Here is an 18,269-nt window from a genome sequence, read left to right as displayed (position 1 = left end):
GAGGTGTTAAAGACCTAGGGAGTATCACATTCTCCAACACCACATTTATTTCATTACATCATCTTAGAGGTGGTTCACTTTCAGTCATTCTGTCACTGGGGGGCATCCAGTGTCATACAGTGCAGTCTTTAAGAAAGATAAAATACTAACTTTGTGTGTTTTACCTCACTGTTTATGTAGGGATGAATAACCTCCCATAAGAACTCGGAGACACAAAAAACCAAGTCTCATCATTTCTCTCATGGTGGCTTGAAAGTTAATATGCCTTCTAAGGGTATATCATTCCTGCTATCCATGTTAATTCATGCCCAGAGCTATGGGTAACACATTTCCAAGGCAGTCGCCTCCCAGTCTGAAAGCTAACAGATGTTAAGGTATGACTCAAATGTCAACACATTGGCATGGTTAAGAGTACTGTGAACCGGACCACCAGACAGGAAAGATACAGGCTGATAGGGCCACATTGAGAAAGTGCATGGGCAGGACCAAGTTAGACATAGATAACCAGCCAGGGCAAACGACAAAATATTTCAGGTACAGCCTAAGCATTGTGAAACATGCCCTTTTGCAGCACCGGATCATAACTTTAGGATGAATTACTTGAGACTAAAGAGGATTTTATATTGTAGCAAGACCGAGAAACGACATGCCTTTAGGATGTATTTTGGGGAAATATGATACCTCTCTCAGCAGAGACAGAATTATGCTTATAAGGCAGACTATTTGGTTTATGTTTCTAAAGGAGCCATTGTTAGTCTCAACCACAAAAAGCACATTTTATCAGACTTCCATTTAAGCACATGACATTTGACATCCATTAACAGTACAATGTACTACAGAAAAGCATTCCTACATGCCTTCAGAACTCCAAAGGTGTGTTTTTGAAGAACTCGAGGGTTCAACTTGATGACAAAACTATGAAAAAATGACTGCTAAAACAAGACAACAAAGAAACGAGTCAAAGGAAACACAGTAAAAAAATGAAATCATAAGGAGTTTATTGTTTCATCGCCCATCTGTCCTCTCTTTCCATAATGTGAAATGCATTTGATCATTAAATGACTGCAAGATTCACAACATTTACGTGCAGTATTCAACTAATTCAGTTATTGAATCAATTTGGCTTTCTAATGTTCCAGTCATGGGGTGCCTTCTCTAGTAAGATTAAGAAAACATAAGTTTCCCACTACCTAGAAAGGACATATAGTACAAATGTTTAAGCCCCTCATCCAAGAACCAGCACTTTCCATGTCTCTTTAAGGCACTTTGTGTGGGGTAAGAGAGAGAGAGAGAGAGTAGGATAGAGGCAGAGTAGAGAAAGTGTACATCCTATGAGTCTCTGATTTGATACATCAGAGGTAAATGAGTACAGCTCTGTTACAGGAGCAACTTCAAAAGCTTTAGGCTATGCAACAGTGTCAGACGGGACAATGTGTGCAATGCTCCATTCATAGGTAATAGAATAACAAACAGAGCACAGCTGACAGTACGCAAAAGCATTTCATTCATTAAATACAAATATATACTTTCATATATTTACAACTACTATTTACAGTTGCATTTAATTACATCTGACATGTTCACAGAGAAAAAGATTAAGTCCTAGAAGGGCTGTTTTTTCAGGCTCCTTCCCCCTCTCCCTGTATTCCCAGCTGGTTGCTCACTCTCACGGGAGAGTTTTATGGCTGGTAACTTTAAAAAAAGACTGGTGAGCACAGTGGGGGAGGAGAGCCTGTCAGCACATGGCACTCGGTAACCATGCTTGTTGTTTGCTCAGGAACTCATGTTCAGTCATTTTGAGATCAACAGTATGTCCTTGTGTCAAGCTCACCACATTTTTCAATGATTTGGTGTTTTTATTCATAACTGTACAAAATCTGTGGAAATGTCTTAGAAAAATACTGGTGGCATCTGATTACTGTATAAAATTAGCACTCTGACAGAAAGTAGAAAAGTGGAAAAAAAAGTATTCTAGAACGCATTAGAACTAATTTAAAAAAACATTATAGTCCCACATGCTTCTTCTACACAGTGGTCTCTCCATGCTTACTGTTAGTGAGCCTGGTGTAGAACTTGCGCCATGACTGGAGGGTCTTGCCTGACCAGATCCAGAAGCCAGACGTGATTCCCACAATGAGAGTCATCAGGTACTTAATCATGTAGACGGTAAAGTCTGGGGTCATGCGGGGGCGGTTGTGCATGGGGCAAGGGATGGCCAGGCCCTTGCAATTATGGCTGACCCAGCTCAGCTCCCAGTGGTGACGGAAGGCCTGCTCGTAGAAGAAGCAGGCGATGACGATGGTGGCAGGCACCGTGTAGAGCACGCTGAACACGCCGATCCTCACCATCAGGCGCTCCAGCTTCTCCGTCTTGGTGCCGTCGTGTTTCATGATGGTGCGGATGCGGAACAGAGACACAAAGCCAGCCAGCAGGAAAGAGGTGCCGATGAAGAGGTAGATGAATAGGGGGGCCAAGACGAACCCTCTTAGTGGGTCTAGAGTGTTGAGGCCCACAAAGCAGACCCCGCTGAGAACATCCCCCTCGATCTGCCCCATGGCCAGGATGCTAATGGTCTTCACTGCGGGGACTGCCCATGCTGCCAGGTGGAAGTACTGGGAGTTGGCCTCAATGGCCTCATGGCCCCATTTCATACCAGCTGCTAGGAACCAGGTGAGAGACAGGATGACCCACCAGATGGAGCTGGCCATACTGAAGAAATACAGCATCATGAAGAGAATGGTACAGCCCTCTTTTTTGGTGCCTTGTACAATGGTCTTATAACCCTCGGGGCTGAAACTGTCATTGCACACCACCTTGTCCCCCAGGAAGTAGCCAGCTATGTATGCTATAGAGACCATGGTATAGCAGCCAGACAGGAAAATGATAGGCCTCTCTGGGTATTTGAAACGCTGCATGTCCACCAAGTATGTGGTCACCGTGAATAGGGTGGATGCACAGCAGAGGGAGGACCAGATGAGGATCCAAATACGAGCAAACTGTATTTCTTTATCATTGAAAAACATGTAGCCCCCACTGCTTCTCGAATGTTCACATGGTGCAGCACAATCCAGCTCATCCATAAATTTATAATTAAGATAGGATGGGACTTTGAGCACGGCAGGACAACGGAAAGGCCTATCAGGTGTGGAGTAGACGTGGACTCCCGGAGTTCCAGGGACTGGCATGAGAACGGGTGGAACAGTGGCAGTTGATTCATTCTGACCAACACAAATGTGACCGTCGCCAAGCACGGGGAAATTCTCGCACCGTAGACGCTCAGGCCACTGGAAACCAAACTTGTTCATGAGCGCCTCACAGCCATGCTTGGCCCTCTCGCAGATTGAGCGGCACGGTGGAATGGCTTTCTCCAGTACTGTACATACGGGAGCATACATTGAGCAAAGAAAAAATTTGAGCTCCGGTGAACACTGTACCTTAACTAAGGGATAAAACTGATGCACCTCCAGTCCAGCGTCCTCTTGATTGTAATGTCCAAGAAGGTTTGGCATAATGGTTTGATTGTAGGCTATGTCCGTACATAGTGGTATGGAAATAGGCTGACAAAATCCGTGGTCAGGAACTGCTATTCCATTATCTCCTTGATACTGTCCTGAGATCAATGAGGGCAGTAGAAATGCGAGAGTAACGAAACTCCTATGGATAATCATTTTTGTTTTAACTCAACTCCTGTTTGGGTTATTGGTTCCAGATAAGTTGATGCAATGTAAATCTATTTGTATTCCGCAGCATTAGGAAGTTTGTGACACTTTTAGGTAGCTAAATAACGCAGTTACAAAAGAGAAAAGTGAGCTCGCTATTTATCCCTTCGCCTCGCTTGCAGTCAGTGAGCTGCAGCTGCTTGACTTTTCCTTTGTGCGACTAGCATGGTCCAATCAGACCGTTTCAAGTTCCCCCTGCAATTTTGTGAAATTGGGAGTACGGGAGGAGGGATCTGGGGGTCTTGAAACCGATTTCCACCCGGGTTATAATGTTTGTCCCATGTACGCTTTATCGGCCTATCTATTTATGTGTACGTTTGATAGTCTATCCAGTAATAATATATTGATCATAATTTTCTCTGTGTCCATGCAAGTTGTATAGCAATCTCTTGTGAAGTTGTGATCAAATCAATACACAACATAACGTTTCGGAAGTTATTTGTTAGTAGTGAGGGGCAAAGCTATAATGATAAGCATTCTATTGAGAGTGAGGTGTTTATAAAATCCATTCTCTTAAAACTATTGTTGCTATGCCTTTTGGATGTTCCCATCCCCCATTGATCATTCATTGGCTGGAAAGTCTAATGGGCCAATAACATGGTAGACAGTAGTAAGATTATCGCTGGAGGACGTTGACGACCATATAGTCTATGATAGTGACGAGCGAACAGAGTAGCAACGAGTAGTAGTAGGCCACTAGACCTAATTTATAAAAAGCTAGCTGGCAGCTACAAAAAATCGTATCTAGTGACCAGCAACAAATCTAGCGACTTTCCGCTACTTTGGCAATCTCCGTTTTGGTTGTTGACACAGAATTATTAAGTGTTGAGCAGCAGCAAAAACTGCTAATTGTGCTTCCGTGTTGTCATAGCCGCCAATCATGTATACTACGCCCCCCCCCCCCCCCCACACACACACACTGCTAACTCAAGCTGGGCGCTCGAGATCGCATGCCCGAGTCTTACCTCACGTCATCCCAGTAAATCGGTTTTAGTCAGCTCCTCTAGTGAGAAGTCAATAATGAAATGGTGAATATTTACCTGTACGAATCAATTATTTAATAATTCAGCAACCTGGACCGGTCAATTATGGAGGTAAGCAGGCTTACGTGTTAATATATAACTAGTCTAACTACTAGGGAGTCAAGCATTCCGTATATGGTCGTGCTAGCCAACTAGTTACTATAGTAGCCAGCTAGCTGGGAAATATTGTTAAACTTTTGGTTTCCCACTACAAATTGTGAATGGTTCTAATGAAAATTTAGCCAGATAGTAGAAGATAGCTAGCATTATCAATACAATGACATTATTTCAGTCCTATCTTCCCCAATGCTAGCCTACACGACCCAGTTGGGGATGTAGATATACATATTACTACATATTTGTGTTGTAGAGAAAGGAGGCAGGAGATGGGGAATACCGCTTTACTTTTAGTGAAAACCCGCTTTTCCTTACAACATCTCTTCTCCTACGCACGTCCTATTGGATAGCACAACTGCCATAGTACATTACTGCTTAGTAACAACATATTAACTAATATTTAGTTAAATACTAAGTATATTATCAATGCTTGATTTGGTAATCCTAATGATAATTTTCCTATTTAACCCGATTGATTCTGATAAAATGGTCTCCTTAGGCCAGTGATAGTGTAAAAGGTAGAATCGGTGGAAGTACAAGAGGAGTCAGAATGGCATTTGATCGATTTCAAGGCACTTCATTTGGACCAGACTCTCTCTTTTCAACCCACAAACAACAGGTCGGCCATCTTAATACTCCCTCTTTGATATGTCCCCAGGTATACACTTATGCATGAGCTGAATTAAGAAAAAATTACAGGACCCCCATTTCTGTCTTTGCTGAAGCTTTAAGTACACATTTCAGTGCCCAACAGGTCCACTCTAGTCTTTGCAATCTTTGCAAATGCAGCCTTTCTGCACGGTGAAGAGGGGAAGCAAAGATTGTGTTGAATGACAGGTTGTTTCATCCTAAATAGATTTGGGGTTTAAAATGAAATCAAGCCTTTATTTGAGGGTTTAGTGATGTTGGGTCCTTTTTGAATCTCAGGAAAAGGGGAAGATGCAGATAAGACTACACAAGGGTTAACTGGTGTATAGTTGAGCTTTATATTTATAATAAGTATCAATTGTTTTTGTATTACAGGCTTGTGGAACTGGAGACAATGGGAGTCTGTTTCCACCATTCCTACCTTTATCCAATTTCTCTCTGCCAGAGGAACCTGGGATGCCCTACACTCCATGGTCTGTTCATGATGATCCATACCAACTCATTGAATGTGCGCAGAACAATAAAAGCAGGTAAATTCATTGACTAAAAGTTTCACACGATAGAAATTCTATGTGTAATGAATCATTAGTTAATGAGAGGGCTATAGTTATGAAAATCAAATAATTCAACAAGATACATTTGATGTAGTCATCTTTATAGATTTAAATTATTGAATGAATACCCACAATCTAGAATAGGCTAAAACAATCCTAAGGTATTTCATTGAGTGATATTTTAATGTCCAGCAGTTTGAACTGAGATGTATAACGAGTAATCCTACGTTTCTTTCTTCAAGAAATCTTACTGATGGAAATGACCGTGGAAGTGAAGCTGATCTGTATGGGTTGGTGTCAGATATCTTGGGAGAAGCTGATAAAATGGACAGTTATTACAGTGAAGAGTAAGTATCTTGTGTCCAGTGGAGGGGTGAGGTTGGGAATACGATTTTACTGCTGTTGTCAAGCTATCCCTGGAAATGTATCTTAATAAAAGGCATTGTCTGACTCTGATGGTAACTATGTTTGCATAAATGAAAGTAAACATTTATCGCAGTGTACAATTAGCTAAGGTATCCCAAATCTAACTTTTAAGAACTTAACTTTTCTTTCAGGGCATTACCCAATTCAAATTCTGTCTGGTCTCCAAAGTGCATGAGGGAGGATTACCAGCAATATCTCCAGCCAGAGTCAAAAATCCATCTCCCACCACCCTTTCTGCCAAGTCATGCCTACCATGAGCCTTTGAATAAAACACTAGATCAGTCAATAAACAGGGATTCAGAGGAGATGTACCAGCGATTCACCAGCTTAGATTCCAGTGAACAGTGGCTTTTCTCTTCCTGCCTCGAAGACATGAACAGCTACGTTCTCCAGAATCAAGAGTTTCAGAAACCACCAGGTCTACAGTTGCCTACTGTGGGGAACTCCTACCTGTCTAAGATGAGACAGAGTAAGCACGAGTACAGTGCATCTGATGTTGAAGGACCATGTGTGTCAGTGCATTCTCTCTCTGATCACATGGAAGCATTTCAACCCCAAAACAAGATCAATAGCCATGGCTTTGATCACTATTATGAAGATTACGCTGGTCTAAACAGCGTAATGCCCAGGAGATTCAAGCAGTATGCAATGCAAGATGTCAACAAACTGGCCTGTAATATGCAATCCCTAATGGTTGGTGAGCAAGACAACTCATGTGCCAGGGAATCCCAGAGCCGCCAGACTGCACAGATGCAATACGAAGCCAGCATGGCTGAACAGAGGAAATTCGCCAGCCCCAGAATGCAGGCACATAATACTCCAACCATGCAGTTTCATAAAGAACTGGGAGGGGACTTTGGGGCAGTGCAGCAGGAGACTGATGGAGGAGGAAGTAAGCTGCCACAGCAGAGTGACTTCATGTCCAAAGATGTATCTGAATTTGGTCCCCAACTTGTTGAGTACTTCCAGAAACCAAAAGCCCTGTCTACAGCTTCCAATCCTGCAAACATGTATCAGAGTAAGATGAACGGCCAGAAAGGAAACAGCTCACTCTCCATGAACCCGAATATTAACCAGTTCTTCTCACATCCCAGCCAGCAGAACCAGCTACAGAATAAGCCCAAGCTCATCAGGAGCAACTGTGTGTCGTCTGGCTCCAACAATATGCTATCTCACTCTGTGTCCGAGTTTGTGCCTCAACACCCGCAACAAACACAGAGAGGTTCACTTTGCATTCAAGATTTCAATCAGGGAGATGGGCCAGTGCTCCACAACCGGGAAGGACAGAGCCAACTAGGACTGGCCATGGATGGGCTGAGAAGGGGAGGAGGAGATGCAGACTTTCAGCCGAATAAGAAGAGAATACCCATGGCGGGCTTGGTGGGTGAGGCCTACTCTGGACAGTGCATGGATGGAAAGACAACCAAGCCTCATACAGGCAGTCACATGGGAGAGGGAGACAAGAAGGGGCTTCTGCATAACCCCTACCTGGACAACCAGGGAACCATGTACGGCTCTCAGAGATTTGCAGGGGGACTGAGCAACATCAGCATGGGGAAGACGTCAGCCTTTCCGCCCTACATGTACCCTGTGAGCAACCCCAGACAGAGCAACTGCCACATGCCCACCATGACTTCATCCGGTTTCAACTCCAGGTCCTCTCTCCCGTATGGAAGCTGTGTCCCGCTCACTGACTTGTGTGATTTGCTGCCAGACAGTGAGTTTGCAGCTTTCAGCCCCTTTGACCTAATGGGATCCAGTGCAGAGGGCCTGTATCCTGGGATGTCATTTGACCTGAGGTCCCCAAGGATGATGAGGAACCGTGGTGGACCAATGAGCCAGCTGCACTGCCACCTGGAAGACAGCTATGACCAATGGAGGCTCTTGGAGAAGGAAAGAAAGAAGGTAAACAAAGACGTGTTATAGACGTGGTATATAATTAAATATTCATCTCTCAATTTAGATGTGTTTATTAAAAGCCATCTTCTGTTTTGTGTTTCAGACTGAGGTGATTCTTACCAAGACTTATCCTGGGAGGCAGATTTCAACTGTAAGCAGCAATGCCCTCCCAAAAGTCCCTCCTAATCCCTCCAAAGTCGACCGTCTCATCGTGGACCAGATTCGAGAGCTGGCCAGGGTAAGACATCAAAAATATCGCAACAAAAACAAGTCTCACCCATAGCCTGTTTTCTAACCATACTCAATAATAGTCTTATTGCTATATAATAATTTTTGGACACAATACAGTACGTATATGTGGCTTTTGGAAAGACACACATCAAATGTTGTGGGCTGTGTTTCCCGATAACAATGAATCGTAGCAACGATCAAGCATAAAACGAAACCATCGATATTTCTTACGTGCGTTTCCCAAACATGCTCCTAAGGAGTAGGCTAATCCATGCGCTTTCAAGAGCTACGAATTTTCAAGAGACACTTTAGCTACGATGTCTTTGGGAACGGCCCGTAAAACTTAAGGTTCGTCGTACGATGGATTCTACGATCAATTTAGGCTTACGACGCATTCGGGAAACGCACCCGTGGTCCGTAATCATCCATTTAAATATCTCAGGTGGTGAGTCTTCTTGGTAAGATGGAACGACTCCGCAGCATCCCATTCCATGCCAATATCAGTTCAACGCTGGACAGACATCAAGAAGCTATTTACATCACCCAGGCCAGACGCAAGGAGGAATTCATTAACACGTCCTGCCGGCAGAGGCATGGAGGGGGCCATATCAGAGAGGACAGAGGTAATTCCTCCAATAAGCTTTATACAGAATTCGTGGCCCTATCTGCGTTGTCCTTTCTAAACAAGGAGCCTCAAAATGGGAAATCTTTGCTCTTGAATAAGCTGCTTGCTTGATTACATCTGAGGTCCTCTCATTCTGCCAGACATCCTGCTGCTGGCCACAGCACTGAGGGACCTCTGTGTCACCACCAGGAAGGCCCGCACTGCCCTGTGGTGTGCTCTCCAGATGACACTGCCCAAGAGCTCCACTGACAAGCTGGAGGAGGAGGGCGACAGCCAGGAGAGCAGCCCAGGGAGGAGACTGAGACCTGGGCTGTTCTGAGGCCTCCACCACACTGGCCTTCACACATCACATCACACAATGTCACAGACCTCTGAGGATGACATTGGTGTGCATGGATGAAATGTTTATAGCACCACTATATATTACGAGTTCACTTTGTCGTACACAAAGCTCAGTTTGGGCAAATTTAAGTTATAAATATTCAGTTGGATATTTTCAGTCTTGAAATCAAAATCTAATTTGTGATCTGTGTAAGAACAATGTAAGGCAAGGGTTTGTTTAAATTACTTTGAAATGGCAGTTCAACTCTATTATAACTCGAGGGGTCCATATTCTTATCAGTGGTGTTTTATCAGCCATGTGGTGATCTCTGTAAAATGATATACAGTACCATATTCACTATTGTTATAATGAAGGAAATTATCCTTGTACTTGTTACAAAGATAATGGGTTTCATATAGCTTTGTTAGGGATCACTAGTTTTGATAAAACATAATTAATAGTTGTTCTTGTAGATAGGAGTCTAGTATGAAATGTAATTAATCCTGTATAATGTAATTGGAGACATGAATTAGTGTCATAGCTGAGATTAATGGATATAATCTTGAAAATCTAAATTTTTGTTATTTATTAAAATGTCATTTGGCATCCAGTTCATAGGATGCTTTTACATATTTTTAACAAATTGGTCAATCACTAGTGAAAATTACACTTGTTAAGTGAGCTTGGTAATGGAATACATTTTTCCATATATTTTCCATGTTCACATACTAATCAGTCGACAACTTTTGAAGCTTTGTGTTTCCTGATAACCTGAGATAGTTGGTGCATTTTTTAATTTACCCTCAAACAATAAAGTATGAGAACAAGCAAAATGTTCACATCCCTTAAATTTCTGTTCACGTTCAAAATAAATGTTTCCCAAAGATTTTCTGTAGGAAGTTATTTCATCACATAAACTAAGAAAAAACTGACAAAAACATATCTTTCAATAAATTCGAACTTTTGTTAAAAGGCTGTTTGCAGATCTTTGCTTGTTCAGTGAATATATGACAGGTATTGAGGTAAAGAAGAAACGATTTGTTAAAACCTCCATAAATGAGTGAATATTCATTGATTAAATCCCTTGGTGTTATTTTGTACCAAAATAATAGTTGTGTTAGCCTCTATACTTAAAAGTAGAGACAAGGCATTTTCAATAGTGGCTCATTGCACACGACAGCATCTTAAGCATGAGCAAGAAACAAACAAGTGGTGTATTTACTTAATGTAAAAAGTTGCTAGATATTTCTTATAGAAGGTGTACTCATTCTTCAAAAGCAGAAACTTAAACCGTTGAAAGAAAAATCAGCATCAAGTTAGCTCATTTTAAGAGACAGGTTACATGTTTGTGCAGTCCATGATCAAACATCAGTTGTTTCTTCAACTAAAGAGTTGAGTTCCTTTATTGACCCAGTTCATGTGGAAAACGAGCTGCAAATTATCTGCATTCTAAACACTTTAAATATCTCTAAATACTTTAGAGAACATTTGGTAGAATCTTAGACGTATAGCAGTGTATGAAAATGTTACAAAGAACGAAAAGTTAACTCGCCGAAGCTCAACAGGAAGTCACGTTCAGATGCATCAACGATGGGCTAGACACAGTCCGCTTACAAAACCCTGTCACTGTCCACCGTCACCCTCAAGATTTATCTTTTTCGTTCCCCTTTCTGCGTTCGTTTCTTTTCCTTGTCTTTTCTTTCCTGCTTGGACAGCTTTTCCTTCTCTCGCTGCATCTTGTCCTGCTCTTTCTTCTTCTGGGAGTCGTCTCTAGCCTGATCGCGCTGCTGCTTCTTCCGGTTCAGGACCTCCTCCACGTTGGTGTTCTTGAACAGGGCTGAGGTTCTAGGTCAAGGAGACTCGCGTCTAAACCCGCCACACGTCCGACAACGAACGGGAACTATGACGCACTTTTTCTATTGAGCTACGTTCAAGCCATATTGTAGTTTCCAGGTATGATACACAATGTGCACAAAGAAGGAATAGGAAAGGATACATTTTTCACCACTTGGTACACAAGCTCCACCGGCTGTTTCCTCTTCTTCAGCTTCAGTGGTCTTGTTAAGGAAATTGACACTGGTTCTCAGGAAGATTACACAACAAGATGTTGAGTTAAATGTAAAATACCTGTAAGTACGGTTAAAACAACAACCTTTGATTGATAGGCTGGCACCGCATTTTCTGTGTGCCACAAGTAATGAATCAGTCGAGAATGCGACATTCTGCACACCTAAAGTAATATGATCAATTAAAACAGATTAACCCAACAAAGGATATTCTTCGTTGTCTGTAATATTGGCATATTGAGCCAAAAGTGCCTCCTTCCTCTTCTTGGACTCCTCAGACACCTCCTTCTGTTTCACAACAATCTGGGCCTGCTTCTCTATCATGCTGGCGATGGCCTGTACCTCAACTACAAATTCAGATACAGAGTTAGTGGTGGTGAAGGCCAGAAAGAACTGAAATGTATGCATGTACTTTGTGTATATATCTACCAATATTGATTACATTTAATATAAGCTAATAAGTGATGCATTCCAAAGGTGTTCTTTACAAAGAGTGAAACCGTTTCTTTTATACAGCATCATACCATCTACATCGCTTTTGGAGGTAGATCGGGCACTGCGCTCGGTCCACTGTCTAATGATCTCTCCACAGACGTTATCAAGTGAGTCCTCGTCCTGTGAATGAGACAGCCAACCTTAAACCTTTTTTTTAGACAACAGGAATTATATCCACATGAGGCAACATATCCTAGTTTGCGTGTCTGTAATGACTGAGCAGAAGCATCAGTCTAGTACTGACTCTAAAATTAGAAAGTGCACTAGTAGTACGCAGACTATAGACTAGGGAAGCTAGCAGTCAGCTTCCCAGAGGAGCGCTAAGTTTAGTTTTAGACGGTGTCAAAAACATGAACAGATTGTAGTAGCTACAAAGACGCTGTATAACATAGTTATTTAGATAACTTTACACGTGTTCGTAACAGTAAGTTACTGGCTAACTCCTTTTAGCCAACATGTTATGGTGGTGAGAGATCGAGTGAGCATGGTGGCATGCCGATAACGTATTCACCAAAAACGCAGATAGGATTCCTTGTAATGTATCTCCCTTCTCCTCATCAGTTTCATCTTCTTGCAAGACCCCTAAAATATACGCTCCATACACCTCGCGATCCACCTCCAACGAATCTAGTCGATCATTTAGCCAGCTTTCAAACTCCCCGGCGTCTGTCACGGGCGCAGCCATGATGGCCCTGTTGGGTCCTAAAGACACCACGAGACTGTCGCGAACATTGCCTGCTACACTTCCTAGTTATCGTCACTTATTTTGTGCCAGCTGGTTGCACATTTTCTTTATGTATCCCGAATGCCCTTGAAGACTTCTCAATTAACGCAAAAATAATGTTAGTAGTAGGAAATAAAACAAACTTCGTATGTGTTGCATGATTTACGTTGCCGGCCGTTGCGTTTCCACATTCTGCACAATTCAATGACAGTTGCTTGCCGCACGAGGGAGCCAGACTTCCAGGACCCAGAAATTTATGAAAACATTCGTCCTTTACTGGAACGTTTTTGTAAATTGGGTCTTTGCATCAGAATATATTCAGTATATATTTATACTATGAATTGTAAAAAAAAAAAAAAAAAAATCCTACCTGAAGTCATTTAATAGTGCTACAGCTCGGATTTCTTAATGAAGAAATTAGCAACAGTAAAGGTGTTGTAATTTCTGTTCTGTATATCCCAGCATAAACAGATGAATAAAATTCACCTAAAAAGGTGAATTCAAAACCAACAAATTCTGTGTTTAAATATCACACAAACAAATGTCACACAAAACATTATGTCACTGATTTGCTTCCATACCAGAGTACGTTTCATGCATGTATTGATTAGTATGAGTAACCAGAGTAAGTTTCATGCATATGGCACTTTCCTAGTCAGAGTTATCAGGGGGTGCATTTCCTGGGGTCAAAGTTTTTTGGGTTGAATTTTGGGGATCTGAATTTATACAGAATACAAACCTCCACTTAATGATCATCTTTCAGTGCAGACGTCGTATCGAAGGTATTGAATTTCTATCCCACTCTGTACCACTGGGTGGCGATAGAAGACACAACTTTAACTTTAGATAAGCACACAGAGTTTATAACCGGACCACAGTCTTAAGGCCGCAATATGCTTCTGCGTCTCCGTTTACGGATGGGCGGGCGCACGGATACGGACGGATAGACTGCGGTTATCGTTCTCCGTGGGCTGTGGGTGCTGAAAACAATTCACCGCCAGAAGAGTAGGTGACGCAACGATTTTTTGTAAATCGTCGTGGAGTGTTTATTTACCTAGGTTATCGAGAAGTCGGAGCAAATTTACAAATGAGCCGTTTCATCAATAAAATACGCACATTTTCAGCAACTACACTGCCCATTTCTCGTCACATTTTAATTCAGATGCTGATTTACATGTACTGTTTAGCTGAAATATGAATTGTGAAAACTTACAGCAATGGCGGTCAAAGGATTCTGTTCGTCCTGTTTATCCCGGCAACCCCGCCCCCGCCGCTGACACAAGCGATTCTTAATACTGACCAATCACAGCCAAGGGGGTCTCCGTAGCTCTCCGTCGCTCACGACGGATAGTTAGAAAATTCAGGAGGTGCACGTCGAGCTCTCCGGGGCTCTCCGAGGGCTGACGGAGAGCTCGTAGAGGGCGTTCCTCGGAGAAGAGGGCGTTCCCATGTGTCCGTTTTTCGAAAAACGCAGAAGCATATATAAGCCTTTAGTAACTTTGTTCTCATAACAAATACTTCGATTTGTTTATTTCACTGAATGCTGAAATAAGCCTTTATATGTCGTAGATATGCTCCTTTTTCTCAGCTAGTTGAATAATAAAGGAGCTGGATTTCCGAGTGACTGGCCTCCTGCAACCAGAGAGCACTCAGTATGTTTGGGGTATGACCTCTCTCTCCCTGCTCCTGTGTAATGGCTTCACACATCGCTGGCACCGCAGTAATGAAGTGTGAAGCCCCTTTAATGCCACAGGGAAGTTTCCGTGTGTAACTGGTAAGCTATATTTTGGTGTACTGCTCCGTCTCCGACGAGTCCAGAGCCCATAAGTCATTACACTGAGATAAGTCATACTGTATTATTAGAACTATTCGAAAAGCCAATAAAATAATAAGTCGTATTGAGATACTAATTCATATTGAGATCTTAAGTCATTATTTTCAGATACGCCATGATATTGAGTCATAATATTGAGATCCTAAGTCATTATATTGAGTTATTCGGTGCTATAGAGATACATTTATTATCTCAAAATATATTTGAGATACAAGTTATATGATAATGACTGAATTAATATAGATGTAATTCATAGTTATCATTTTATTTGATTGTGATAATAAGTCATTAGATTGACATAAGATGTCATTTTGAAATAAACCCTGACACATAGCTGAGGTGCAACATGCAAAAACCAAGTGAACCATGTTTAAAGACAAACTCCTTAACTGTATTGAAAAATAGGACTCGTAGGACTCGTAGGATTTCGTAGGGACTGGGTAGTGTTTTTACAGGTAGGTAACAACACAGTTTTAACACAAAAAAAACACAGTTTTTACACAAAAAACAGTTTTTACACACAAAAACACAGTTTTTAACTGTGTACACTGTGTTTCCTGCTGTGGCTTTACTGGTGTTGTACAGTTGCGTGTGTCCCTGGCCTCTGAAGAGCAGAAGGAGAGGGAAGGTTAAGTAGGACAGGACAGAGACAGAGAGGGGGGCAGAGCACTGGGTGTGAGTGTCAGGCTGGCATGACGATAGACTACCACTGCTTCAGTCATGTCTCAAGTAGAGAAGTCCAGACCCAGGGGAGCCCCAGAATGCTGCCTCCTCTCTCAGTGTTGCGTATTGCTGTAGGGCGGCTGTCCTATTTTTATCGCAGAGGCTGCGGATTGATGCAAAGTGACGAGAGGGCCGCGAGGCCACTGAGTGGGTGGGCGCCCACATGCTCTGCTCCACAGGCATCCCTCCCTCCCCACACACACACACACACACACACACACACCCACATGTAAGCACACACACACACACACACTCCTGTTTTCGGCTTAAAAAGAACCCCTACGGCCACAATGTGCAATGTCCTCTCTGTCAACATCTTTGGTGCTCCAGCGTCAATGTGACAGCACACACCAACCCCTAGAAGAGCAAAGGGTCAATTTACAATATTTAACAACACAAAAACTAGGCAAGCCCCCCCCCCCCCCCCCCCCCCCCCCACACACACACACACAAACACACACATGCACCCTTGCACTGCTTAATGTGACATGCCAAAAAACCAAGACATTTGAATAGGCGTTGTACAGGACTAAGCAAGGAGCCATCTGTGATGGTCCTCACACCCCGGAGTGAGCTGCGTGTCGTCCATCCTGTGGCTCTGTGGCTTTCAGGTTGCTACGGTGACTGTTAGGTGGAGAACAGTTCACCGGAACTGAGCTGAGGGTGGATTGGTGATGAGGGCCGGTCTTGGTTGTTGGCACGGAGGATGTGAGGTTAAAACTGGTGGCGGACTTCCCCCTGTGTCCCCCCCCCCCCGGAGAGACATCGCTGTGGCTCCCTCCTGCCAGCTCTTTAGACAGAACCACAAAAACACCACCACATGAGCATGGAAAGAGGTAATGAATATGCAGTGGAACCCAGCGTCGTCCGGGGAGACCACTCTTAGAGTTCTGAGGTTTCCTTTCTGGAAATCACCGGGAAGCACAAAGACCAGTTGACAGCGTTTTTTTTCTTCTCTCGTTTGGTGCGTTTGACTCCCCTAACTGTGGCCCAGAGGTTTTCCAAACGCAAAAGCTATTCTTTCCAGGTTAGTGAACTTTCATGACCTCCCACTGTGAGGAGAAACTTTTTTGGCATTGGTCTGGCAGCCTGCCTGGCTCTCTGTGCCAGCACCTGCCCATCTTGGGCTGTGGGGCCGGGAGACGAGGTGGCTGAACACGTCTAGACAGCCAAGTGGAGGAGGGCAAATATTTAGCTCTGCCACTTTAGGAGGGAATCCAGAACTGGTCCCAGTGCCAGGCCGTGCTTCCAGGCCAGGGATCAGGCCACGTCCCTGTCCTTCTCTTCCTGCTGTTTCCTCACTCTGTATTCAGGGTCACGGATCTCATTTCTGGGATAATATTTCAAGCGGGCCACAGATGGGGAATTAAATTGAAGACCTGGCTTGGTGTGGGGCATCGGAGATGGGGGGGGGGGGGTGTTGGCTCTGAAAGAAAGAGGGGAAGGAAAGCTAAAAGGTCGTTGTGATTCTCTGAGGTTTAAGGGTTGTTTTGTCGGGATTTGTGAAAATGTCTGTCTCCAGTGCTCAGCAAAGTCTTTCCTCATGAAAAGGCCCTATCTGATTGACAGGGTCGTGCTGACTCCTCACAGCCAACGTGCTTGTTTACATGCAAGCTCAAATATTTACCCAAATGGGTTGCAAATGAGAGCTCGCCTCAGGGACTGCCTCTGCCAAAAGGTCTTATGCCTCATGTCATTTAAGAAATAGAGATTGCGAACAAGATAACCTATCCGAAAAAGGGTTAGACAAATCAGTAGTCAACATTATTTGACTTCAAACCCAGCTCTCAGCATATAATCATAGTGGTTCTGCATTTAAATTCAGCACAAGTCCGTAACTTCTGGTCTATACCCCCTACCCTCCTTGGGTCTGACAGCATCGGAGGAACAAGGTCGGAGAGGGAGGGGAATCTGGGATTTTCCCATGGTTCCACAGTGTGAGTGTTGGCGCGGGCGCAGGTTTTCGGGTCTGAGTTGTCACGTCTGCTCCTGGGCTCGGCCAGCCCTGCTCGACTGGTGGCCGTCACTCACGCGCTCACAGACAGCGCAGCGCGGTCTCCTGCCACCTGTGCTCTCCTCATGTTTGATTGGAGCGGATTTATCTGGACGGCCTCCACCACTGTGCCTGACCTCTCTTTAGAGAGCCAAATAGTTTTACTCGCCGGTCTGTGGAGGTACCACTGTTTTGAACTTCAGTGGCTGCATTATCTCCAGGTGGAATTTTCCAGAATAGTAACAAATCGGCCTTTTGTAGTTTTTTTGGGGGGTTGGATTTGTTTGGTTGGAGAGGGAATGTGTGTGTATGAGTGTGTGTTTTTGCGTTAATGAAGAGGAACATTGATGTCTCTCCAATTCAATCTGTGAGGGATTCGAATTCTGTTTAGCAGTAGCTCTTTGAGAGTGCCATTATTGACTGGGATGACACAGTCTTCTCAATTACTGCTTATTAGTTCCAAAAGCAGCCATGACAACATTTATCAGGGGAAGCATCTTACATTTACTCTCCCACCTCATCCTAATTGTCCCCCTCAGGACATGCGGAGCGGGTGTCAGTTAGGACCGCTATCGACAGCTCTGCAGTCATTAGAACTTCACACTCGAGCCGAGGAGCGGAGAGTTCAGGGCACACGTCCACATGGATTGCCTAATTTGATCTGAGATGAGCGACATGGTGGTCGGAGACGCAGTGGTATTTATAGTGTGGGTGAGGATGTTCAGGTTAGGTTCGGTGGAGCTCATTCGGAGCCGGGGGGGTGGGTGGGAGGGGGGGGGGGGGTTGACGAAGGCTTGGCAGTTGGAGATAGTAGGAGGAGTGACAGGGGTGAGGTGTGTGCGCGGGGGGTAGTTATAGCTTCTTTGCATCC

The 18,269-nt window shown here is 43.7% G+C and overlaps 3 protein-coding genes across 3 annotated transcripts; 1 reads left to right on the top strand and 2 right to left on the bottom strand.

The window, feature by feature from the left end:
- Positions 1 to 976: 976 nt before the first annotated feature.
- On the bottom strand, positions 977 to 3,788 carry fzd2 (frizzled class receptor 2). The gene has a single exon (XM_067233220.1). It carries the CDS (start codon positions 3,666 to 3,668, stop codon positions 2,025 to 2,027), a length of 1,644 nt encoding a protein of 547 aa, XP_067089321.1. The 5' UTR covers positions 3,669 to 3,788; the 3' UTR covers positions 977 to 2,024.
- Positions 3,789 to 5,344: 1,556 nt separating this feature from the next.
- Positions 5,345 to 9,560, top strand: moto (minamoto). The gene is made up of 7 exons (XM_067232741.1): positions 5,345 to 5,361; positions 6,303 to 6,407; positions 6,618 to 6,692; positions 7,209 to 8,391; positions 8,489 to 8,623; positions 9,059 to 9,239; positions 9,382 to 9,560. Exons 1-7 carry the CDS (start codon positions 5,345 to 5,347, stop codon positions 9,558 to 9,560), a joined length of 1,875 nt encoding a protein of 624 aa, XP_067088842.1.
- A 1,375-nt stretch (positions 9,561 to 10,935) lies between these two features.
- ccdc43 (coiled-coil domain containing 43) lies at positions 10,936 to 12,827 on the bottom strand. The gene is made up of 5 exons (XM_067232875.1): positions 12,636 to 12,827; positions 12,154 to 12,244; positions 11,841 to 11,976; positions 11,560 to 11,615; positions 10,936 to 11,400 (listed from the first exon to the last, which is right to left on the bottom strand). The coding sequence occupies exons 1-5, from the start codon at positions 12,807 to 12,809 to the stop codon at positions 11,213 to 11,215; spliced, it is 645 nt and encodes a 214-aa protein (XP_067088976.1). The 5' UTR covers positions 12,810 to 12,827; the 3' UTR covers positions 10,936 to 11,212.
- Positions 12,828 to 18,269: the final 5,442 nt, after the last annotated feature.

The sequence above is a fragment of the Osmerus mordax genome, chromosome 3 (assembly GCF_038355195.1).
Source record: "Osmerus mordax isolate fOsmMor3 chromosome 3, fOsmMor3.pri, whole genome shotgun sequence".
In the NCBI taxonomy this organism is placed as follows: domain Eukaryota; kingdom Metazoa; phylum Chordata; class Actinopteri; order Osmeriformes; family Osmeridae; genus Osmerus; species Osmerus mordax.
The sequence above is the reverse complement of the archived record's forward strand: the minus strand, read 5'-3'. Positions and strand labels throughout refer to the sequence as shown.

What these genes read in the sequence shown, in the direction of transcription:
- fzd2 (XM_067233220.1), bottom strand. Translation starts at nt 3,668, where the DNA reads ATGATTATCCATAGGAGTTTCGTTACTCTCGCATTTCTACTGCCCTCA.
- moto (XM_067232741.1), top strand. An exon ending in TGGAGAAGGAAAGAAAGAAG is followed by an intron (nt 8,392 to 8,488) that starts GTAAACAAAGAC and finishes TTTGTGTTTCAG; the next exon opens with ACTGAGGTGATTCTTACCAA. An exon ending in CCATATCAGAGAGGACAGAG is followed by an intron (nt 9,240 to 9,381) that starts GTAATTCCTCCA and finishes TCATTCTGCCAG; the next exon opens with ACATCCTGCTGCTGGCCACA.
- ccdc43 (XM_067232875.1), bottom strand. Translation starts at nt 12,809, where the DNA reads ATGGCTGCGCCCGTGACAGACGCCGGGGAGTTTGAAAGCTGGCTAAAT. An exon ending in AATATTACAGACAACGAAGA is followed by an intron (nt 11,616 to 11,840) that starts ATATCCTTTGTT and finishes TAACAAGACCAC; the next exon opens with TGAAGCTGAAGAAGAGGAAA. An exon ending in TGTACCAAGTGGTGAAAAAT is followed by an intron (nt 11,401 to 11,559) that starts GTATCCTTTCCT and finishes CTAGAACCTCAG; the next exon opens with CCCTGTTCAAGAACACCAAC.